The sequence below is a fragment of the Alosa sapidissima genome, chromosome 16 (assembly GCF_018492685.1).
Source record: "Alosa sapidissima isolate fAloSap1 chromosome 16, fAloSap1.pri, whole genome shotgun sequence".
In the NCBI taxonomy this organism is placed as follows: Eukaryota; Metazoa; Chordata; class Actinopteri; order Clupeiformes; family Clupeidae; genus Alosa; species Alosa sapidissima.
In genome coordinates, this window is record NC_055972.1 from 3,574,186 (window position 1) to 3,596,435 (window position 22,250).

Here is a 22,250-nt window from a genome sequence, read left to right on the forward strand (position 1 = left end):
CCATGGTTGGACGTGACAATAATTTGGATAGCGTAGCCTACGATAAAACCTTTTGGAAAGAATCTTTTGCAGCGATTTTTGTGTGAGCATATCAGTGAACACACTTGACCACTCGGTGAATTTCGCGTCTTTGTAACCGAAAGTTTAATGCGTTTTAGAAAGATTGTTCCAGTGCACCTATGCAGTGTTGTGGAGGAGGGGGGGCGCTACCACAGAAACCGAAAATTCTCAGGACAAAAGCATGTGTCTAAATTTAAATCTTAAACGTTCTATTTAATCATAAACTATCTGAAAACAGGGCTTTAAGTGTAAAATATCGAACTTGTCCTTTAACTCTATCAAAGATCTCCTTCAGTTAATAAAATCAGACAGATTAACAGAACAGATTCACTGTTCTTAAAGGGACACCAGGCAACGTTTTCGTGTTAATTAATCATCTTCGTAAGTCGGTATATGGTTAAATGACTCATTACGGGGCGAATGAAGACTCTCTCACCCGCCCCTACTGTCTGTAGGAAGAATATCCCGCTTGCAAGTTCAGTGTATCGTACCCGCCGACCGAAGCAGGATCAGTTTACAGCACAGAGGCAGGCTAACGAAACGCTAGAGATTGTTGCAAACGTGTGTATAATGGCAGAGCCAGCGAAGAAGCAGCGAAAACCCTTGACGGAAGACGCAAAGAAAAGGAAAAGAGCTTCAGACCGAGCGCATCAGAAAAAAAGCATCAGGCTTGCCTGGTGTCCCTTTAACACAACATTCTCACCAAAATCTATTTTCACGATAGCAGTTAACTCATTTATAGCACAGAAAGCAACCCTTATAAAAAACAAAAGATTGTTTGAGATGATCTGACATTCACTGAAGATCTCCACGGCCTAACAAATAAGCATTTTAGATGATCTGATGTTGAGAGGATCTATGAGTTCAAGTATATTATGTTTAGTGGTCCTTGGACTCAACTCACAATGACAGACTAGAAGGGGTTACTCCTCATCAACTGTCAACCTGTCATAGACCAGAGAGCACATAGGGACACACACACATTCACACACACACATACACACACACACACACTATACATATACACACACACACACACACATTCACACACACACATTCACACGCACACGCGCAAGCACACATACACTCACACACACATATATACACACACACACACATATACATACACATATACACACATACACACACACACACACCCATTCACACACACACACACACACACATACACACACACACCCTGTGTATGACAGCTGAACTGACATAGCACTGACCTCTCCCCTATAAGCACAGACACAGACAGACACAGACAGACACACACACACCCACTCCCTCAGCACTGATGTTGCCCTGGTGGTGAAATCAAATGTGTTTCAATTCCAGTTCAAGTGTGTGTTGCTCTGAGCTGGGTGTTGCCACATCTCTCCCAGATCAACAGAGTGGCGTCTGCATCTGCTCTGTAGCTGGGCTGGGCTGTGTCAGGGCAGAGGACACACACACTCACACACACACACACTCACGTACACTCACACTCACACACAGATGGGCTGTGCTGGGCTGCGCCTTTCTGTATCGGGGCAGAGGACACACACACATTAACACAGACACTCACACACACACACACTCACAGAGGGGATGCAGCCACATGGAGATGCCAAACATTCCCAGTCAGAGCCCTCGCTATCTTAACATGTGTGTGTGTGTGTGTGTGTGTGTGTGTGTGTGTGTGTGTGTGTGTGTGTTTACTAATGAAACACAGCTGCCTCGCACATACACTCCCAGGAATCACAATACACTCGCTTCAGATGAAAGTAGCTCATCCCACAGTGTCACACACACACACACACCCGCACGCACACGCACGCAGTGTCACTCACACACACACACCCGCACACAGTGTCACACACACACACAGTGTCACACACATCCTCACACACAGTGTCACACACACACACACCTACAGTCACACACATGCACGCACACAGTGTCACACACACACACACACACACACACACACACACACACACCCTCACACACAGTGTCACACACACACACACATACACGCACACAGTGTCACACACACAAACACCCTCACGCACAGTGTCACACACACACACACACCCCCACAGACTCACACACACACCCACACAGTGTCCCACACACACAGGTCTCTTTTCACTCCTCCATAGTCTCACACACACACACCCTCATGCACAGTGTCGCACACACCCACAGTCTCACACACACACGCACAGTGTCACACACACACACCCCCACAGTCTCACACACACACAGTCTCACACACACACACGCACACAGTCTCACACACCCTCACACACAGTGTCACACACATGCACACAGTGTCACACACACACAGGTCACTTTTCACTCCTCCATACAATAGGACCGTCCCAGAGTGAGGCTCACTAGAGGCCCATTCCGAGGGGATGATGTCATGCCTCCACGCATGCAGTCTCAGCCTCCTTCAGTGGACTCTTTTCCCTCCCTTTCACACACTCTCCCTCTCTCTCACACACACACTCTCCCTCTCACACACACACACACTCCCTCTCTCACACACACACACTCCCTCTCTCACACACACTCTCCCTCTCTCTCACACACACACACACACTCTCCCTCTCTCTCACACACACACACTTTCCCTCTCACACTCTACCTCTCTCACACACTCTCCCTCTCTCACACACACTCTCCCTCTCACACACACACTATCCCTCTCTCACACACACACACACTCTCCCTCTCTTACACACACACACACTCCCTCTCTCTCACACACACACTCTCCCTCTCTCACACACACACTTTCCCTCGCTCACACACACACACTCTCCCTCTCACACACACACTCCCTCTCACTCACATACACACTCTCCCTCTCACTCACACACACACATACACACACACAATTATATACAGACACACACACCTACCAACACACTCTCTCTCTCTGTCATACACACACACACACACATATATATATATATCTAGGCTGTTTTGCCCCAATGTACAGCCCAAGCCCTTCCACACACCAGGACCAGTTCTGGCCCACACGCGGCCACCATCTGGGCCCCTCCTGCTGCCTCCGGGCCAGTTCTGGCCTACATGCGGCCCACACACGGCCCCTCCTGCTGCCTCCGGGCCAGTTCTGGCCCACACGCGGCCACCATCTGGGCCCCTCCTGCTGCCTCCGGGCCAGTTCTGGCCTACACGCGGCCCACACACGGCCCCTCCTGTCTCCAGATGGAGATTCCACTGGTCCTCACTAGTCAGGTCACCTCCTAATGCCTTCAGCAGATGCTGAACACACACACACACACCCTCTGGGCCATGCAGGCTGCATAGTGGCTTTAGTAAATCAGACTCACACTGATGGCATGGGTTCAGTCTAAGAGTCCACCGCTGAAAAGCGGCAAAACACACACTTCCTGTTTTGATGGAGGAGAAAAGCACTTCAGCGCACTCAGATGTCTCCACTGATGTAGGATAAAGCCCTCACACTGATGTAGGATAAAGCCCTCACACTGATGTAGGATAAAACCCTCACACTGATCACTGGTGTAGGATAAAGCCCTCACACTGATGTAGGGTAAAGCCCTCACACTGATCACTGGTGTAGGATAAAGCCCTCACACTGATGTAGGATAAGGCCCTCACACTGATGTAGGATAAAACCCTCACACTGATGTAGGATAAAACCCTCACACTGATCACTGGTGTAGGATAAAGCCCTCACACTGATGTAGGATAAAGCCCTCACACTGGTGTAGGATAAAGCCCTCACACTGATCACTGATGTAGGATAAAGCCCTCACACTGATGTAGGATAAAACCCTCACACTGATGTAGGATAAAACCCTCACACTGATCACTGGTGTAGGATAAAGCCCTCACACTGATGTAGGATAAAGCCCTCACACTGGTGTAGGATAAAGCCCTCACACTGATCACTGATGTAGGATAAAGCCCTCACACTGATGTAGGATAAAGCCCTCACACTGATGTAGGATAAAACCCTCACACTGATCACTGGTGTAGGATAAAGCCCTCACACTGATGTAGGATAAGGCCCTCACACTGATCACTGGTGTAGGATAAAACCCTCACACTGATCACTGGTGTAGGATAAAGCCCTCACACTGATGTAGGATAAGGCCCTCACACTGATCACTGATGAAGGATTTAGCCCTCACACTGATGTAGGATAAAGCCCTCACACTGATCACTGGTGTAGGATAAAACCCTCACACTGATGTAGGATAAAACCCTCACACTGATCACTGGTGTAGGATAAAGCCCTCACACTGATGTAGGATAAGGCCCTCATACTGATCACTGATGAAGGATTTAGCCCTCACACTGATCACTGGTGTAGGGTAAAGCCCTCACACTGGTGTAGGATAAAGCCCTCACACTGATCACTGGTGTAGGATAAAGCCCTCACACTGGTGTAGGATAAAGCCCTCACACTGATCACTGGTGTAGGATAAAGCCCTCACACTGATCACTGGTGTAGGATAAAGCCCTCACGTAGATCACCGCCGTCTTGGCCCTGCAGTGCTATTCTGTGACCCTCGCTCAGATTCCATTTCCTACAGTGACGTTTGTTTTGGGGGAAATGTGTTTTGTGTTACTGTAGCGTGACCTCGTTATCTAGGAATGTGCGGAAATAAATACAGTTACTGTACTAGATCATCATCAGTTCAGCAGCATTGCTATGTTTGGTCTCATATTTTGCAAGTAACTTTGAATAATAAAGTCTGCAAAAACAATTCGAGGTGCAATTTGTTAGTTTGCTGCACTTTAGGCCATGAACTGTGAGATGGAATGGGACAAAGCACAGTGGCGTCTGATAGAGAAAGAAAATCAAAACGTTGGGAGTTTCACAATGTTTTTTGGAATAGTATAAATACAGACATGCCAAGTATTGAGATATGTATTTATCTAATATTATGATTTTACTTTAAAACACAGCAAGTCTACTCTGATATCATTGCTTCTGAAGTCCACGATATTGGCTAGGGAACTGGTGTGTTTGTGTGTTTCTGTGTGTGTGGGTGGGGGGGGGGGGGTTAGTCTACAGTGCCCTGGAGGACGCGCTGACACTAGTCCAGATATTCCGTCTGTATCCCTCTCCTACGGCGCATGACGGACTCTCTGACCTTAGAGAGGAGGAGGACATCGTCAGAGACCCTCTTCCCTCCATCTCAGTCCTTCCTCTCCATCTCTCCCTCCTCTCTCTCATTCCTCCCTCCTCTCTCTCCCTCTCCCTCCTCTCTCTATCCCTCCCTCCTCTCTCTCCATCCCTCCCTCCTCTCCCTCCTCTCTCTCTCTCCATCTCTCTCCCTCCCTCCTCTCTCCCTCTCTCCATCCCTCCCTCCTCTCTCTCCATCTCTCTCCCTCCCTCCTCTCCCTCCTCTCTCTCTCCATCTCTCTCCCTCCCTCCTCTCTCCCTCTCTCCATCCCTCCCTCCTCTCTCTCCATCTCTCTCCCTCCCTCCTCTCTCCCTCCTCTCTCTTTTTTCATCTCTCTCCCTCCCTCCTCCCTCCCTCTCTCCATCCCTCCCTCCTCTCCCTCTAGCAGAGATAATCTCCCAAATGGCCTCAAATTGCCACCAACACAGACACCCCACACCCCCAATTTCCCCCTCCCATTCTCCCATTCTTCATCTGACAGATGACCCCCTGCATCCCCATACCACTTTTACCCAACACACACACACACACACACACACACACACACACATCAGAGATGAGCAGACCTGTGAAGGCAATCAGCTAAAACCCTCTTGAAGTGAATGTGAAGTTGAAGAAGGGAGGAAGAGAACAGTGTGTTCTGTGCTCCGATAAGAGTGTGTGTGTGTGTGTGTGTGTGTTCTCTGCTCCGATGAGTGTGTGTGTGTGTGTGTTCTGTGCTCCGATGAGGGTGTGTGTGTGGGGGGGTGGGGTGGGGGGGCTCTTTCAGCAGGGCTGTATTGATTTAGACAAAAGGAGCATCTTCATCGGCCCCCAGTATTTCATCTGAGAAACGGTTTTTATTGTGCCTGCGACAGCATTTTCTTTGTGTGTATGTGTGTGTGTTGGGGGGTAGGCAGGAAGGTATGTATGTACTTTATGTATATTCTATATGCATTTTCACATGTATGTAGATTTTGTTTGGTGTGTTTATTCTTTTAAAATTGTGTATTGAAAAGGCATGTGTATGTCTTGCTTGTGTGAAAAGGCATGTGTATGTCTTGTTTGTAGAGATGCACCGATATGGAATTTTAGGGCCGATAACGATAACCGATATGTATTGGTTTATTGTGGCCGATACCGATACGATAACCGATAATATTACTCTTGAAAAAAAAATGTGAAAAGTGATTTGGGGAAAGCATTTAATAAGCATAATTTTATTGCAGTAATTTTACCTACCACCAAATGATGGACAGAACTCATAATAGTCCTCAATAGTACAGCAGTCAACATAACAGTAGCCTAGCCCTACAGTATGTGTGGCTCCTTTAAGTGAACCTGACGTCAGTGAATTGCGAGTGAGTGGCTAGAGAGTTTGAATCGTTTTCATTTAGGACTTAACACTCATAAACGGCTCAGCTGGGATTAAGCTACAGTATAGCGACCAAATCAGAGTTTGTGAGGGAAACTTAGGTTTAGTTTCAACTGCGGGTAACTGAATAAAGCTGCAACTCCTCAGACTGTATCTTATGTCCGTCTACTCTGTTGCGCACAACCTGCTGCAGCAGAAATGAAAGGCGTTAGCCCCGAAGGTTTTAATAACTTATTATGATGACCTGTCTGGAACTGAAGCACGAATGGTTAGCATATTTCTAGGTAATAATACAAAACCCAAGCTAAATATAATACTAAAACACAACTTAGAACTAGGCCTACTTATGTACTCGTCCCACTAACGAGTTTGTTTATTTGTTTCCCCCGACCAGCGCGGTAAAGTGCAAACACACCAGCACAAGACGGCTCTAGATAGGGCTGAGCTCCGCTCTGTTAAGGTTAAATGGCGGATCATTCACGAGAGGATTTTGAGATGCACAGATTCCCAAATGAACGCATATCCACAGATTTTGTTAGAGTGGTGAAATACATTCACACCGCTAACATTATATTGAGGAAAAAGTATAGCCAACCAAGCTCAAGTAGCTCAGTGTAGCAGGACGGACCTTACGTAGGCCTAAATTAGGACTTAAAAAATATCGGCGCAAATTATCGGCCAGAATTCTGTTATCGGACCGATAATAATATTTTCATTTTTTCACTTATCGGCTAATAATATATCGGCCGCCAATATATCGTGCATCCCTACTTGTTTGTGTGGAACTTGTTGTTTTTGCTCATGCATGTATTCATGCACAATATATAAAATGTATAGGTGTAACGTTTCAGTTTTGGACCTTTCAAATGTCTGAGCCAACCTGAGACCAAATGATAGCTTTCGTTCCTTATAGTTCCTGTCATGGTTTCCAGTGATTCTCTAGCCTGGCTAACGCCAGACCTCATCGTGTGCAAGACAGCATGGGAAAACCCGGGCTAGTGATTCTCTCCATTCTACCCCACAGATCTGGAATGGTCTGTGATTTCAACACTTGAAGGGGGCATTCTGCTGGGGTCATTACCAGTGGCTATATATGGTCACTGGTCATTACCATCCAAAGTGAAAGTAAAAGAGTGCTGTTTACAGTGGAGAAGAGGGCAGGCCTGGCCTGTGGTCAAACACTCTTACTGGCTAGTTCCCCGAGTCCAGAAATGTGATTGGCTGTCAACCTTTCAATTGGACAGCTCACACCACTCACACACATCTGACAGGAGTCTCTGATGGGGGGGATAAGTCACTGAGAACACAAGTGATTGATGTTTGATGAACACACAACACACAAACACAAACACAAACACACACACACACACACACACACACACACACACAAGAGAGCAAAGACAGGACCTGAGAATGAGGCAAGCAGACAGGGAGGGACAGGGAAAGATAGAGAAGCAGGAGGGAGATAAAGGAGGGAGAAAGAACAATAAATTGTGTGTGTGTGTGTGTGTGTGTGTGTGTGTATGTGTGTGAGAGAGAGAGAAAGAGAGAGAGAGTGAGTGAAAGAGTGAGAGAGAGGGAGAGTCCCCATAGAGACGTGTGTGTGTGTGTGTGTGTGTATGTGAGTGTATGTGTGTGAGAGAGTGAGAGATAGGCAGAGGCATAGAGACGCATGGATCGATAGATTGGACAGCGACCACGATGCTGCTGACTGCCTGACCACACCTATTCCAGATGGACCTGCAGCTGAGCACGCCTGACCACACCTACTACAGACAGATCCTCAGCTGCACACGAGGCTGCTTGTGTAACACATAGGGACATGCGTGCATATGTGCATACATACATACATACATACATACATACATACATACACACACACATACATACACACATACATGCGTACATACTGTACATACATACATACATACATACATGTACACATACATACATACATACATACATACAGGCTGCTTACACAGAAGGGACAGAAGGTGGTTGGGTGGGGTGGGGGTGTATGGAGCCCTAATTGGTAAATGGTGGGTTCTGGCCCACATCCAGTCTGACTCCATTACAGTGCAGTGGAGCCCAGCTAAGCAGAGCAGAGAGGAGAGGAGAGGAGATGGGTCATGGGTCTGCCCCAGAGGAGCAGAGGGAGGTGCATGGGTCTGCCCCAGAGGGAGCGCTGGGTGTGGGCAGGAGCTGCTGTCATCACACGCTACACTGCATCACCTCCACCAGGGCAGCCAGCTCTTCTCCACTGCTCAGCACTCAGCCACAGCACAGCACACAACACAGCACAGCACAGCACAGCACACAATACAGCACAGCACACAATACAGCACAGCACAGCACACAATACAGCACAGCACAATACAGCACACAACACATCACAGCACAGCACACAATACAGCACAGCACAATACAGCACACAACACAGCACAGCACAGCACAGCACACAATACAGCACAGCACAACACAGCACAGCACACAATACAGCACACAACACAGCACAGCACAGCACACAATACAGCACAGCACAGAATACAGCACAACACACAATACAGCACAGCACAGCACACAGCACAGCACAGCACACAGCACAGCACAGCACACAGCACAGCACAGCACAGCACACAATACAGCACAGCACAGCACACAGCACAGCACGGCATAACACAATAGCACAAGTTCAACACAACATCTCACAGCACAAAAGCATACCACACAACATAACAACAACACCATTTTTTCTCATCCATTAAGCACTACACATTATAGAGATGCAGCCCAGCTGTGCTCCACATCTCACCTGTGAGATTCGGGGAATCCACAACGTATCTAATGACATTAACAAGAGCGATGCTGGTTCTGTAATCCTCAAGAACTAACGCCTGTGTGATGCAAGGGATACTTTGTTTCCATATAAGCACGAGTAGACACACAGTATTACAGATGTTTAAGATAATGCTTCGGGAGAGGATTGGAGCTAGGCCAATCAGCATGTGGCAGCGCTGAAGAGCCGGGCCAATCAGCATGTGGCAGCGCTGAAGAGGAGACTTTTCACAGGCCTGCATCAGAGCTGCACTGTTATCTTTTTAGACAGAAAGTTGAAAGTTTATTCCAAAAATACCTTCAAAACAAGAACGCTTTTGCATAGTGTCGTCGTGAACAACCAAGATGTGCCATGGTCTGCTGTATCAGCACTTCACTGCTAGACTGCCAGGCAGGTGACGACGCTATCAGTTCACCACACCTCCACGGCAGAAGGGTAAACTACAGAGAGTGACTGGCTCTCCCAGGTAACTTGGGGAGTTACCGCTGATCTCAAAACATTATGAAACTTCAAAAGCAATACGTATACAGTAAAGCGTTCTTCTGGAGATAAGTGGCCACTCCCACAGGACCAGGGTAAGCCAATCACCTCTCTTCGCAGTATCACCCTCATTTCTTTTGGGCTGAGGCACATGAGAAAACTACAGGCTACCTCAGCTGATACTGAGAGGGAAGCCATAGCCCAATGTTTTAAACTGCTAATTACACATGATATTGGCAGCACATTTGTTTCATGTGTTTAGCGCTCTGTGTGCTCCCTAGGTGATTACCTTGGGGGAGGGAGGTTATCTCTAGACATTTGAGGAATACACAATAACAGCTGGTCTGGCTATTCCAAAAGGACTAGGCCTTCCAAGTAGTCTACAGTTTGAGAATTGACGTGTACCTAAGGGGAACACGTTGCAACACCTACGAGGAAAGTGGATAAGAAGTGTGAAATGCCTGGATGCAAATTCAGGACTTTAATGAGCTTCTCTCGCCTCGCTGATCCTCAATCAGGAAATAACAGCCCTTTTATCCTGCGCTAGGCTGCGTGACTTAGGTCTGGGGCGCAGCGCAGCACCCTGCTCGGTCTGCTCGTCCAGACAAAGGCCTCTTTGTGTGTCTCTGCCCAAAGAGCCACTGCGGGGACGAGATGGACGTACTGTACAGGACACTGGAGAAAACAAGCGCAGCTACTAATGACACGTCTCTCCGCCGCATTTCTATTTTGTCACCATTTACCGTGGGGATACAGCACAGCTAATAGAAGTGGAGAGATAGTCTACAGTCCAGGACGCAGATAGCAAATGGTCTGCAGGACGTGTTCGCAGGTTAAACAATGCTATGCAAATACTGCACGACAACTCCATTAACAAGTACGTGTCACCTTTTTATGTTGGACAACATCCAGACGGCACATCCTGGGCCGTTTCACTCATGTGTCAGCCTACAAGCACTTTGGCAGCGTGGTGATTTTCACGACGTGCCCGTTTGCGTTTCTGATAAAAACGCGGAAGGTGGTGCTGAGATATTCGCGCTAACTGAAATGGCCCAGCGTGGACTCGATTCAGCATTTAATCGCTTCCATCTGTCTGGGTGGGCACAATTTAGCATGCTGAAAGCTGCATCAAGAGCGAGATGCGATGCTCCTCCCGTATTGCATCACAGCAGCCGTCAGAGGCTCAACCGCCCTTCAAAAGGACAGTGGCCGTCCATCCTTTACCATTACTCGGAGTTTCAATGTCACTGAAATAGCTTACGATTGTTGAAAATAATAACGACACGTTCATTTCCGTTTTAACTCCCTAGGAAAAAATATCAGTAGCAGCAACACACCAATGTCATCAGGGCGGCCAGTTGGCTCTAAAAAGGTCGCTCCTTGTGGGTATAAATGCACAAATGCGTAGTGTATTGGTAGCGTGTACAACCTGAACCTCTTGTGCAATGTGGCCAGTGCTGCGTTCCAGGTCCACCTCACCTGGAATGATGAGGCGTGCAGACTTTTGCTGCATTGAGTCAAAGCTCCCTAGAGGCGTACCACGTGACCCAACTCTGCATCGCCAGCATCGCTGTGAAACTCGACCGTCCCGTCTACGCATTAATCAGAAACCCCCCGATAAACACGCCTTCAGCAGCTACCCCAAAACGCCAAAAAGACAGATACCTGCCATGTAGCAGCGCATCGTGCCTCATATAGATTAATATAATGTCCAAGGTGCAGAGCGACAAGCCATTGCGGCAGTGGCCATGGTCTCGAACTCTTAACTAGTATTCACTTTCCAGGAATAATGTAGTCTACACAGGCCGGTCATGTTTACTTGTTGAGTATTGAACTGAATGTCCGAGAGACGCATTTCATCCTACGAAATAGAGTGGATAAAAGCCACTCCTTATTCTCAGCGAAAAATCGTTCGCTTAACGGTATCCTGCGCACTGCATAAGATATTTGGCCAACTAAGTATAGCCTACTGCGCTCTGCTGCAGCAATTAAATCATTACAGGTCAGAGCACTTACAGAGAATGCAAAAATGGTCTATAACGTTACCTGATATTATTGTGTCTTTCGCCGATTTTCTTTCGGTCATCAAACAGAAACTATGATTTCTGTTTTTTCCTAGGTCGCGAGACCGCTACACCATGTAATCCCTACGAGAAGAAACGTCCTTGTTCACTTTCCTGCAGGAATCATTAGCTCTTTTTCAGAAGAAACGCGCACTTCAGCTGCTCTTCTCCTCTCCCTCCTCCTCACTCTCGTCACTAAACCCACTCTAGCTTCAACGGCCTTGCTGCGGATGGCGCACTTAATTAGACATTTAAATGACGGCGTGGAGGATTGAGCCACACAGTCTGGGCGCTTCTTCGCGGTTTCGGCCGGTCGACACCTCTCAGGAAAGGAAGTCGACTTTGCTACTTTCCGACTGTTGGTCCTCCCGGCCCGGCCCCTCCCCTCGAGGCTGTTCTGGCGCGGAATGTTTCTCATTCCACAGCATGCGCCCCGCGAAGTGTTGCAGTGGGTTATCGCTGAACATCACACCGCAGCTTTTGGTGCGCACTCGACAGAAGGTCGCTCACCTTGGAAAACGTTTTTTTTTTTTAAACCGGCCTTATCATGCCAAGGACGACTTTAAAAGACTAGCCTACAGAATGATATCCTTTCACGGTACAAAACCATGGACTTGTTAGAGACACATCACCATCACATCAACTGTTGTTTATACACCTGATGGAATTTCATATGGGCATTTGAAAGAGTATTTGGATAAAGCTCTTCACTCATTTATGAGACTAAAAATAATTTGTGATTGCTTTGTTCCATCACAAATAGTAAAATCAGATTTGCAGATATCTGACCACCAGACCGCCTGCTTCTGGACATGGACGGATTATGAGCCACTGGGCCCCTGGGCACAGACATAAAAAGGGGCCCCCTGCTTACTTCAGGATGGTAACTCAGCAATTCTAGTGGGGTCCCGGGGGCATGCCACCCCAAAAGAAAAACAACCCCTTAAATGATGAGTTCTGGCAAGTTTTGGGGAAAGAAATTGACAGATTGAGACTTACAAATAGACATAACCATCAACAGATTTAAGGAATGTTGCTGGGAAAAAAAGATGCCAATTACAAAGCATGATTATTACACATAGTGGGGCCCATTCAGATATCAGGGGTGGAGAATATAGTAGTGACTTCACACAGAGGCTTGAGCTTCAGGGCCCCCTGAGCCCTTGGGCTTGGGCCCGGTAGGCCCGTTCAATAATCCATCCCTGCTTCTGGACCATCAGCACCTTTCATTTATGTAACTTGTGATATTAAGCAAAACACTTTAAATGCTATTAAAATAAAGGAAGACGTATAACTGATTTGTTTTGATTTGATTTATTTCTGGATCTAAGACGATAAAACAGTAATCCAAAGGATGACATGGTAAAGTAACATACTTATGTCCAGCATGGTCCTAGGTGTTACACACAGATGTTACAGACAGGAAACAAATAGACAAGACACAGACAAACTGTATTTGGAGCGAAAAAGAGGAGAAACAACAACCTAAAAAGTCTAAACAGTATTAGGAGCGGAAAAAAGGACAACAAAAAAACATCCCATGAAACCAAATAAAAAGGAACAAAAATGCGTATTAATCTATCCAATTCATCAATGAATATTTACCTTAATCCATAAAAGATGCTTGACCTGTCTTTTAAAAATCCCTCGTGATGATAGGAGTTTAGTAGCAGTAGGCAAACTATTCCATGCCTTGATACCAGTGTAAAAGAAAGAATTTTTAACTGCATTATTAGCTCTAGGAACTATGCAGGAGAGAATGCTGACTCTAGTGTTATAACTATGCTGCATGTGGACCATGGTTACATTAGAGCACAAATATTTGGGGGCATGACCATTAACAATATGATTTAGCTTAAGTTGTTCTACTCTTAGATGTACAGGTAGTAGACCAGCTCTATTAAACTCCTCCCTACCAATATGAATACGGGGGGGTGGGGGGGGGGGGGCATTTAACAGGTACCGAATTACATTGTTTTGGAGCACTTGGAATTTGTTTTTTCAAGTTTTACAGTTAACCCAGAAAACCATGCAGAGCAAGCAAAATCCACACGATATTGGATCAGAGTTAATACCAATCATTTCTTTACAGAAACATCTAAAAGCTTTCAAAATTGAAGACAAGGAGAGTGCTGTGTTGGGTCAGTTGTTTGAAGAAAACATCAGGTGCTCATCAGAAAGGACATGAGAACTTCAATTTTTAGCTTGTGACTATCCCCAAAGTGTGAAGGTCCCATAGGTTCCTTGTTGAAGGTGGTAGTCTTAAAAATCCAAGGCACACTGATGTTGATGAAAAAAGTTAAAAATCCTTTATTTTAAGGGATAATGCCTACACGTTTCGACTGCAAATCAGTCTTCATCATGGCAAACTTTGTTACTTCTTACAAAGGTGCAGGGTTGGGTAGTAACGGATTACATGTAATCTGGATTACGTAATCAGATTACAAAAATCAAGTAACTATAATCAACCCAGATTACAATAAAAAAAATGTGTAATCAGATTACAGTTACATTGTTGGGGATTACCTGATTACATTTTATCATGCAAACAATCCAACTTTTTTATGATAGCCTAGATATCAAAGTCAAAGTCAAAGTCAAAGTCAAAGTCAGCTTTATTGTCAATTTCTTCACATGTTCCAGACATACAAAGAGATCGAAATTACGTTTCTCACTATCCCACGGTGAAGACAAGACATTTTACCAATTTAAGTCCACAGACAAACATAACATTCAAGTAAACAAAAAAAGTAAGTAAATAAGTAAATAAGAGGGCACATATAATAATGAAAAAATAAGAGCAGCAAAATTTGGTTGAAATTGTGCATGGACAGTCAATAAAATACTAGTGCAAAGTCAGGCCAATAAAAGGCTTGGGTAGTTCTGTTTGACCTAAGTAATAAAGAAAGTGGCATAGTGGTGCAAGTTATGTAAGAGCAGCAGAAGTGTTGTGTTTTCAGGACAACAACACCAAGTTGTAAAGTGTACAAGTGTGCAAGTGTGCAAGTGGAGTAGTGCGGGCGGCCATTGTGGGTCCAATGTCCAGGATGTTATGTAGCTGAGGGTGGAGAGGGGAGAGGAGGGAGAGAGTTCAGCATCCTTACAGCTTGGTGTATGAAGCTGTTGGTGAGTCTGGTAGTGCGGGAGCGCAGGCTTCTGTACCTCTTCCCAGAGGGCAGTAGATCAAACAGATTGTGAGCGGGGTGACTTGCATCACTCACAATTGTGGTCGCCTTGCGGGTGAGGTGGGTGGTGTAAATCTTTTTATTTGACAAGACTTTCACTTTTTAGACTTTTTTAAATATAGTTAAGAACAAAAATATTTACACCCCAGGCAAATATTGATTTTCTCTTGACCAATATGTTTGTTCTTACTTAAAATTACACTTGCACATGCCAAAAGGTTACAAGACAATGTGGTAAAAACATGGAATAAAAAAAGTGTTTTTATCATTTAAAAAAAATTAATCATACCCTTTTTAAACAATCACTGGAAACATCTTTATTTGCCACCACAGCTCTCAAAATGGTTCATAATACCCACCAAGCCTCTTCATGTCTCCACAACGATCGTAGACTGCGCCTTTTTAGCAGCAATCTGGTTTCTGAGGCAGGAACAATTATTTGCCATCACTTTGGCCTTGTGCTCACTTTTTTGACAGATTGAGGTACGCTCTAAAATGTTGATATTGTTCTCTGTTAACCATTCCTTGCCTTGTTTGGCTGTATGTTTTGGATCATTGTGTGGTCTAATGTTCAAATGCTGCCTTTTGGGGCAGCCATGGCCTACTGGTTAGGGCTTCGGCCTTTGGGCTTGCCGGTTCGACTTCACTAATTCACGGATTGGGGTAAATGCAGAGACCAAATGTCCCTCACAGGATCAAAAGATATACTTACTTACTAACTTACATACTATTGGGGCAGGTCTCTTGGCACACTGCCTGATCTTTTCCTCCTAATCTTAATGTAGCCTCTTGTTTTAGTGTTACTGTTTACTTTAAGAAAGTCACCAGGTCCCCCTGGTTGAAAAACATCCCAAAATAATAATTGAAATGGACATGGTGTGATTTGGGTTTAATGCTTCCCTTTCCCCTATTCCCTTCTTTATCTCAGGCCATGTCCCTGGGTCAAAAAAAGCGAAAGCTAAATTCTTTGTCCAGCTGTGCCCTTATAAAGGTTAAGCTGAGTTATGCATGTTTGGAGAAGAGTGGAGAAAAATAGAATGAGAATTCTTTCATCAATTCTGTGTTGGTGTCTTTTACTTAATGGGCATATTTATTGAAGTAATCTAAAAGTAATCCTAAAGTAATCAGATTACGTTACATGTTTTTGGTAATCCAACTGATTACGTTACTGATTACAAAAATTACCATGTAATTTGTAGTCAGTAATGGATTACATTTCAAAGTAATCTGACCCAACCCTGGTCATGTGACAAAGTGGAATGGCCAATCAGAATCAGTGCATTGTGAAATGCTTTTGAAACATAAAAGTCCCATCACCATTTTGCACAATAGACAATATGCAATAACAAATAATAACAGAAAATAACAGAACTGTCTACTATCTAATAGGACCCAGATAAACTCTCAGTTTCAAAAATGCATTGAGAGAGGCCAAGTCCTAAGTCCTAATGGCAAAGTGCCTGGATACAGACAACTATAGGTGCCTGGGCACAGGCAAACAGGTAAACATAGTGTAGCCTTTAAATATTAGAAGACTATGGCAATGTTCATTAAGAGTCATTACATTCAGTAGCAGTATCACATATAAGGCAGTCCATGATATAACATTACAGACTTAAAAATAAGACAGTAGGCAAACAAGGGGTACTTCATAGAAAAGGAGAAAAGTCAATTTCCTCATTTAGTCCAGGATAGGATGTGGCCCTCAATGTATGGATCCAAAAAGTTTCCCTCTGTAAGAGCCGTTTCAGTCTGTCTCCCCCCCTGGTGCTTTTTGTAATTATTTCAATAGCCATGGTTTTTAGAGTCATGTGGTTAGTATGGCCAGCATCTTTGGATAGTTGGGATTCTGCGTTTTGATAGCATTCTTATGTTCAGCCAGTCTTTGACGCAATTTTCGTTTGGTGCGGCCCACATAAAAACATCCACATTCACATTCCAATCTATACACCACAAATGTTGAGTTACAGTTGGCAAAGTCACGACAATAAAAGACTCTCTGTGTAAAAACATCCACAAACTTGTCCTCCCTCTTAATGTTATCACAATGATTGCAGCCACCACACCTGTAGGTGCCTTTTGGCTTAGGGAAGTATAGCTTGGGTTTCTCAGCTGGTAAGTGGCTTTTGACCAAACTGTCTTTGAGTGTTGGTGCCCTTCGAAAGGAGACATTTGGAGGTTCTGCAAACAATGAGGAGAGGGTGTCATCGCTCAATAATATGTTCCAGTTTTGTGTGATTATATTTTTAACTTTATAGGCCATGTTGCTGTATTGTGTAGAGAAAAATGTTCTAGTGTCGTGTTGTGATTTCAATCATGTTCTCTTTGACATCAGTTGTTTTCTCTTTAGAGCAGGGCTCTACAGTGCGCCCATTTCACTCGCACATGCGAGTAAAAATGATGGCATGCGAGTGCAAAAAAATATTTAGGCGCACTGGTGCGAATGACTTCTAACCATGTCAATGTTTGTCTACAAAATACACCGCAACATCGAGAAACATGTGCAAACCATAGAATCACGTCGCGAATGCAGCATAAAAACTACACCTCCCATCAACGTTAGCAGTTTCGCGTTGTGACTCGCTAGTAGTCGCTTCTATCAAATCCAAGAGCGCGCAGAAAAAGCGGAAAGTTAGACTAGCCAGCCAAGATGCAAAGATTGAAAAAATTAGTTCTTCTATCCACCGAATTCATCGGATATAGGAAGAACAGAATGAAATTCTGAGAATGCAGTGAGAGAAGGAAAGGTAACCTAACATGCCTTTTAGCCCAGTTGACGTATTGGCTGCATTATGCAAAATATAGCTGTAGCGAACAGGCACAAAAGTAGCCTCCCGTAATACTCCCATTTTATTCAAAGGTAGAACGCTACTGACAACTCCAGGCTTCCACGCATGCTTGTCTGTTTACACCGAATACAAGCTGAAGTGAAAAACGAAAGTAGGCCTAACGTTTACCTACTGCCCCCATCAATGCAGATATTTAAAAAATAAATAATAAAAGGATAAAATATATATATATATCTTTGATAGCCTATGTTGGGTTTTGTGGAAGAGAAAATTGACTGTTTTTAGTAGTAGGCTAGTATTAGGCAGTATGCAGTCAGATAGGTCACCATGGGCATATTTGGAATAGCTACAGATGGATTCACAAATAAATAAATTAGCCTACATTTGGCAGGATACTTGATATACAGGCTAAATGCAAATATGGCAATGTATTATATTATTTTACATTAACAAAATGTAGGAAAATAGAACAGACTGAAAATAAAGTAGGCATTGATCTTTAAAATCCTGTTTCCTGTAGCCTAAATGTTGTCAGTCATTCTTAATATTCGCAATTGGTGCACTGGCATGTTTAACTGTTAGCTGCAGTGTAATGTTAGATGTGTAAGTTAAGTACAGAAGTGACTGTGACCCCAAATTTTTGTCTGTGCTCCTAAATTTTTTAACTTGGGCGCACAAGTGCTCCTGGAAAAAAATGTTAGTGTAGAGCCCTGCTTTAGAGATTTTGTTTTAGTCAAGGCCGTCTCTAAAACTTTATTTTCATAGCCTCTTTGTTTGAATCTGTGAAACATATCATCAGCCTGGTGCTCAAGTCCCCATCTTCATCACATATCCTTCTCAGTCTTTGAAACTGGCCGTATGGGATATTAGTTATCAGACTTTTAGGATAGAAACTGTCAGCCCTCAAAATGGTGTTCCTGTCTGTGCTTTTTCTGGAAATTGTAGTGTGTAAAATGCCATCAGTGTCAATGCTGATTGTCAAATCAAGAAAATTAATTTCTGTGGCACTATATTCCAGACTGAGTCTGATGTTGGAGTTAGTGGAGTTCAGGTAGTGGTGGAATGCAACGAGTTTATCTTCAGGCCCAGAAAAGATAAAACAGAGGTCGTCGATATATCTCCCATACCATTTTATTAAATGTTTGAAGGGATTGATGTGGCTGTAAATGTACCTCTCTTCCCACAGACCCAAATACAGTCCAGCATAGTTGGGTGCATAGGGTGCATGCCCATAGCAGTGCCTTTGATTTGCCGATAGAGCTTGTCCTGGAATAGAAAGATGTTATTTCTTAAAGTCCAGTTTGTTAGGTCCACTAAGAAATCTGTAGGGGGGCAGTCAGCATTATAGGCCTTTGTTGAAGAAAGTGTCTTAGGGCTTCTAAGCCCTCTTCATGTGCAATGTTACTATACAGAGTCTCAACATCCATAGTTACCAGGAAAGCATTGTTCACTTTTTTAATTTCTTCCAGTTTCTTCAATACATCAGTGGTGTCTTGAAGGTGTGCCTTAAGGGAGCTGGTTAAAGGTTTAATAAAAAAGTCAATATACTTAGACACTGGCTCAGTAATGCTGTCAATGCCACTAATGATAGGCCTGCCTGGTGGTGTTTCGAGACACTTATGTATCTTTGGCAGCAAGTAAAAAGTGGCCAGTCGAGGCTCCTTTGGGAGAAGGAAATTCAATTCATTAGTAGTTATCCAATTTCTTTTCAAAGCCTCATCTAACAAATTCTTCAGTTCATTAGTAATTGAAATGATAGGGTTGGATTGAAGGGGGGCATAGTAGTGTTGGTCATTTAGCTGTCTTAGAGCTTCATAAATGTACTGTTCCATACCCCAAACAACAGTCGCTCCTCCTTTGTCAGCTGCTTGGATAACTAGATCATCATTCGTTTTCAGCCACTGGTATGCCCGCTTTTCTCCTGCAGTCAGGTTGGAGTGAGTTGTTGTCACGGTGCTCTGAAAAAGTTTCTCAACATCATGGTCCACTTTTTTCATATATGCATTTAGACAGACATTGTTGCTGAGTGGAAAAAAGGTTTGCGGAAAAACTTAAACAGGTCAACTTTTGTCTGAAAATAACTGGTCTGGAATGTTGGGGCATATGAAAGCTGGCTCCAGTAGACCAATCTATTGCTATCTAGGATCCCAAGTACCAATCTATTGCTATCTATTGCTATCTAGGATCCCAAGTACCAACCTATTGCTATCTAGGATCCCAGTAGACCAATCTTATATCTAGGATCCCAGTAGACCAATCTGAAAGTCTTTGGGCTGCAACTGGCAAAATGGTGGGGCGTTGGTCAGCAACCCACTAGTGGACCGCAACCTATCAGATAGGATCCCAGCAGACCAACCTATTGCTATCTAGGATCCCAGTAGACCAACCTATTGCTATCTAGGATACCAGTAGACCAACCTATTGCTATCTAGGATCCCAAGTAGCACCCCAGCTGTCTGTAGGCTCTTTGAACTGTTTGTGTTTTGTGTTGTTGAGTTAAGACCACACCCAACCCACCTACTCTCCTCCTGCTGCATCAGGTGGTTTGTGTGTGTGTGTGTGTGTGTGTGTGTGTGTGTGTGTCACTTTGAGCTTCATCAACATCAGCAAAGGTAAAGTAGATAGCACATCATCCAGCCCAAATTAGTAGATTAAAGTAGATTAGATTAGATTCAAATTTATTGTCATTGTGCAGAGTATAAGTACAAAGACAACGAAATGTAGTTAGACAACAAAAATGCAGTGCAGATATCGGGCCCTATCATGACAGTCAAAAGCGCATCATCACTCGTCAAAAGCTTATTCGAATTTAGTAGGATGTCCAGTCCACATTGAGAGGGGTTTCGTTATCAAACGTCGAGCGCATGGCGCAAGGTGTTCCTAGGTTTTTTAATCAGTCATATGGGTGTGTTTGGGGCGTAACATAATTTAAACCAATGAGACCTTTAACGGTGCAAAGCGCGATGTCAAATAAATGCATCAGTATTTGACATTCAACGGCGCATTTGAAGGAGGCTGCTTGCGAGACCTTATGGAATAGTCATTCCACTAAACCATGCTTTACTATAACCTAGCATAGCCTTCACGCATTTGCACTCCTCTATTATTTGAACTCATTGGCAAAGTGAAACTAACTTCACCAAGGAGTCAGTCAACGACAAGACAGTTATATGCAGTTACTTTTACTATTGACTGACAATGGGTTGCCATCGAAAACATAGGCTGGAAAAAGCAACACTTACCCTAATATTGCTCAAATGACTGAATAAAAAACATTTATCCTGCAGAGGAGTTGCTTATATCTTGTGACAGTGCGTCTTCAGCTGTGCTCCATACGTGTCTCTCGCCTCTCCCCTAATCACTTGTCATGTCATGAATCACCTTCATTACCAATTTGCAAATGATGGTGAATAACTACTCATCATAAGATGAACAGTATTTTGTAATATCTTTATTCTAATTATGTTTCCCATTGTAATCGAGCAATTTGTAATGGTTTGCATGGATGTGCGCTGGTGTGCGTTCATGAATGATAGAAGGATGGTGCACCTGCCAATATGACTGTTGACAATTCGCTCTTAAAATAACATAAAAACAACTCGCCATAGACTTCTGACCAGGTGTACAATAGCGATTTTTAGACAATGCGCCAGGCCACTCCCTAGGTTGTTAATTGCCACACCCCTGGGTGCATTGTTTAAAAAATAAATGTGCAAAATACCGAATTAAACTTGGCGCCGGGTGGAAAACGAGTTTTACGCCATGCGCCAGGGTGCAAAATACAGCCCATCATCATTTATGCCGGTGGTTCTCAAACTTTTTCTGTCATTCCCCACTTCGGAGGTGGGGGATTTTCAAGCCACACCTGACCCCATCAACGCGGCAAAATGGTAACGTTGAAATATTTTTTCACGTTTTGGTTCCACGTTACATTTCCCGTCGGATCAGATGTTATTTTAATTCATATGTCAGTCTGTTTATGACTTCTATGTTATTTTGTTTTGAACCTATGATCTTCCTTGTCAAAAAAGAAATTATTAAAGAAAGGCACAAAACAACACATGTCCTCTTGTTCATCGTGCCCCACCTGTCTTGTCTCTATGCTCAGGGCCAAACAGCTCTGAAGTGAGTGTAAATGTGGTGCCAAGCGAGCTTAGCTCACATACAACCTGTGTGCCTTAGCACACACAGAGAGGTGCAGGAGCGGAGCGCAATAGCACCCAGTAGGATTTCATTGACTCAGTAGCTTCTTTCATCGTAAGCACATCAAATCAATGGCTATATTTCTATTAGATTAGATTAGATT

General features: G+C 44.3%; 1 protein-coding gene and 1 long non-coding RNA gene across 6 annotated transcripts in view; both read right to left on the reverse strand.

Moving 5' to 3' along the window:
* hspa12a (heat shock protein 12A) overlaps positions 1-12,304 on the reverse strand; it is a 74,369-nt gene extending 62,065 nt beyond the window's left edge. For all 5 annotated transcript variants that reach the window (XM_042065665.1, XM_042065664.1, XM_042065666.1 and 2 more), the window contains exon 1: positions 11,954-12,304. In XM_042065665.1, coding sequence (XP_041921599.1) covers positions 11,954-11,993 — 40 coding nt within the window. In that variant the 5' untranslated portion in view covers positions 11,994-12,304. The remainder of the gene's footprint in view (positions 1-11,953) is intronic.
* A 4,690-nt stretch (positions 12,305-16,994) lies between these two features.
* Positions 16,995-19,896, reverse strand: LOC121685280. Its single transcript, XR_006023318.1, has 3 exons — positions 19,779-19,896; positions 19,117-19,210; positions 16,995-17,336 (listed from the first exon to the last, which is right to left on the reverse strand). It is a non-coding gene; the product is annotated as an uncharacterized LOC121685280 (long non-coding RNA).
* Between the last annotated feature and the right edge of the window lie 2,354 nt (positions 19,897-22,250).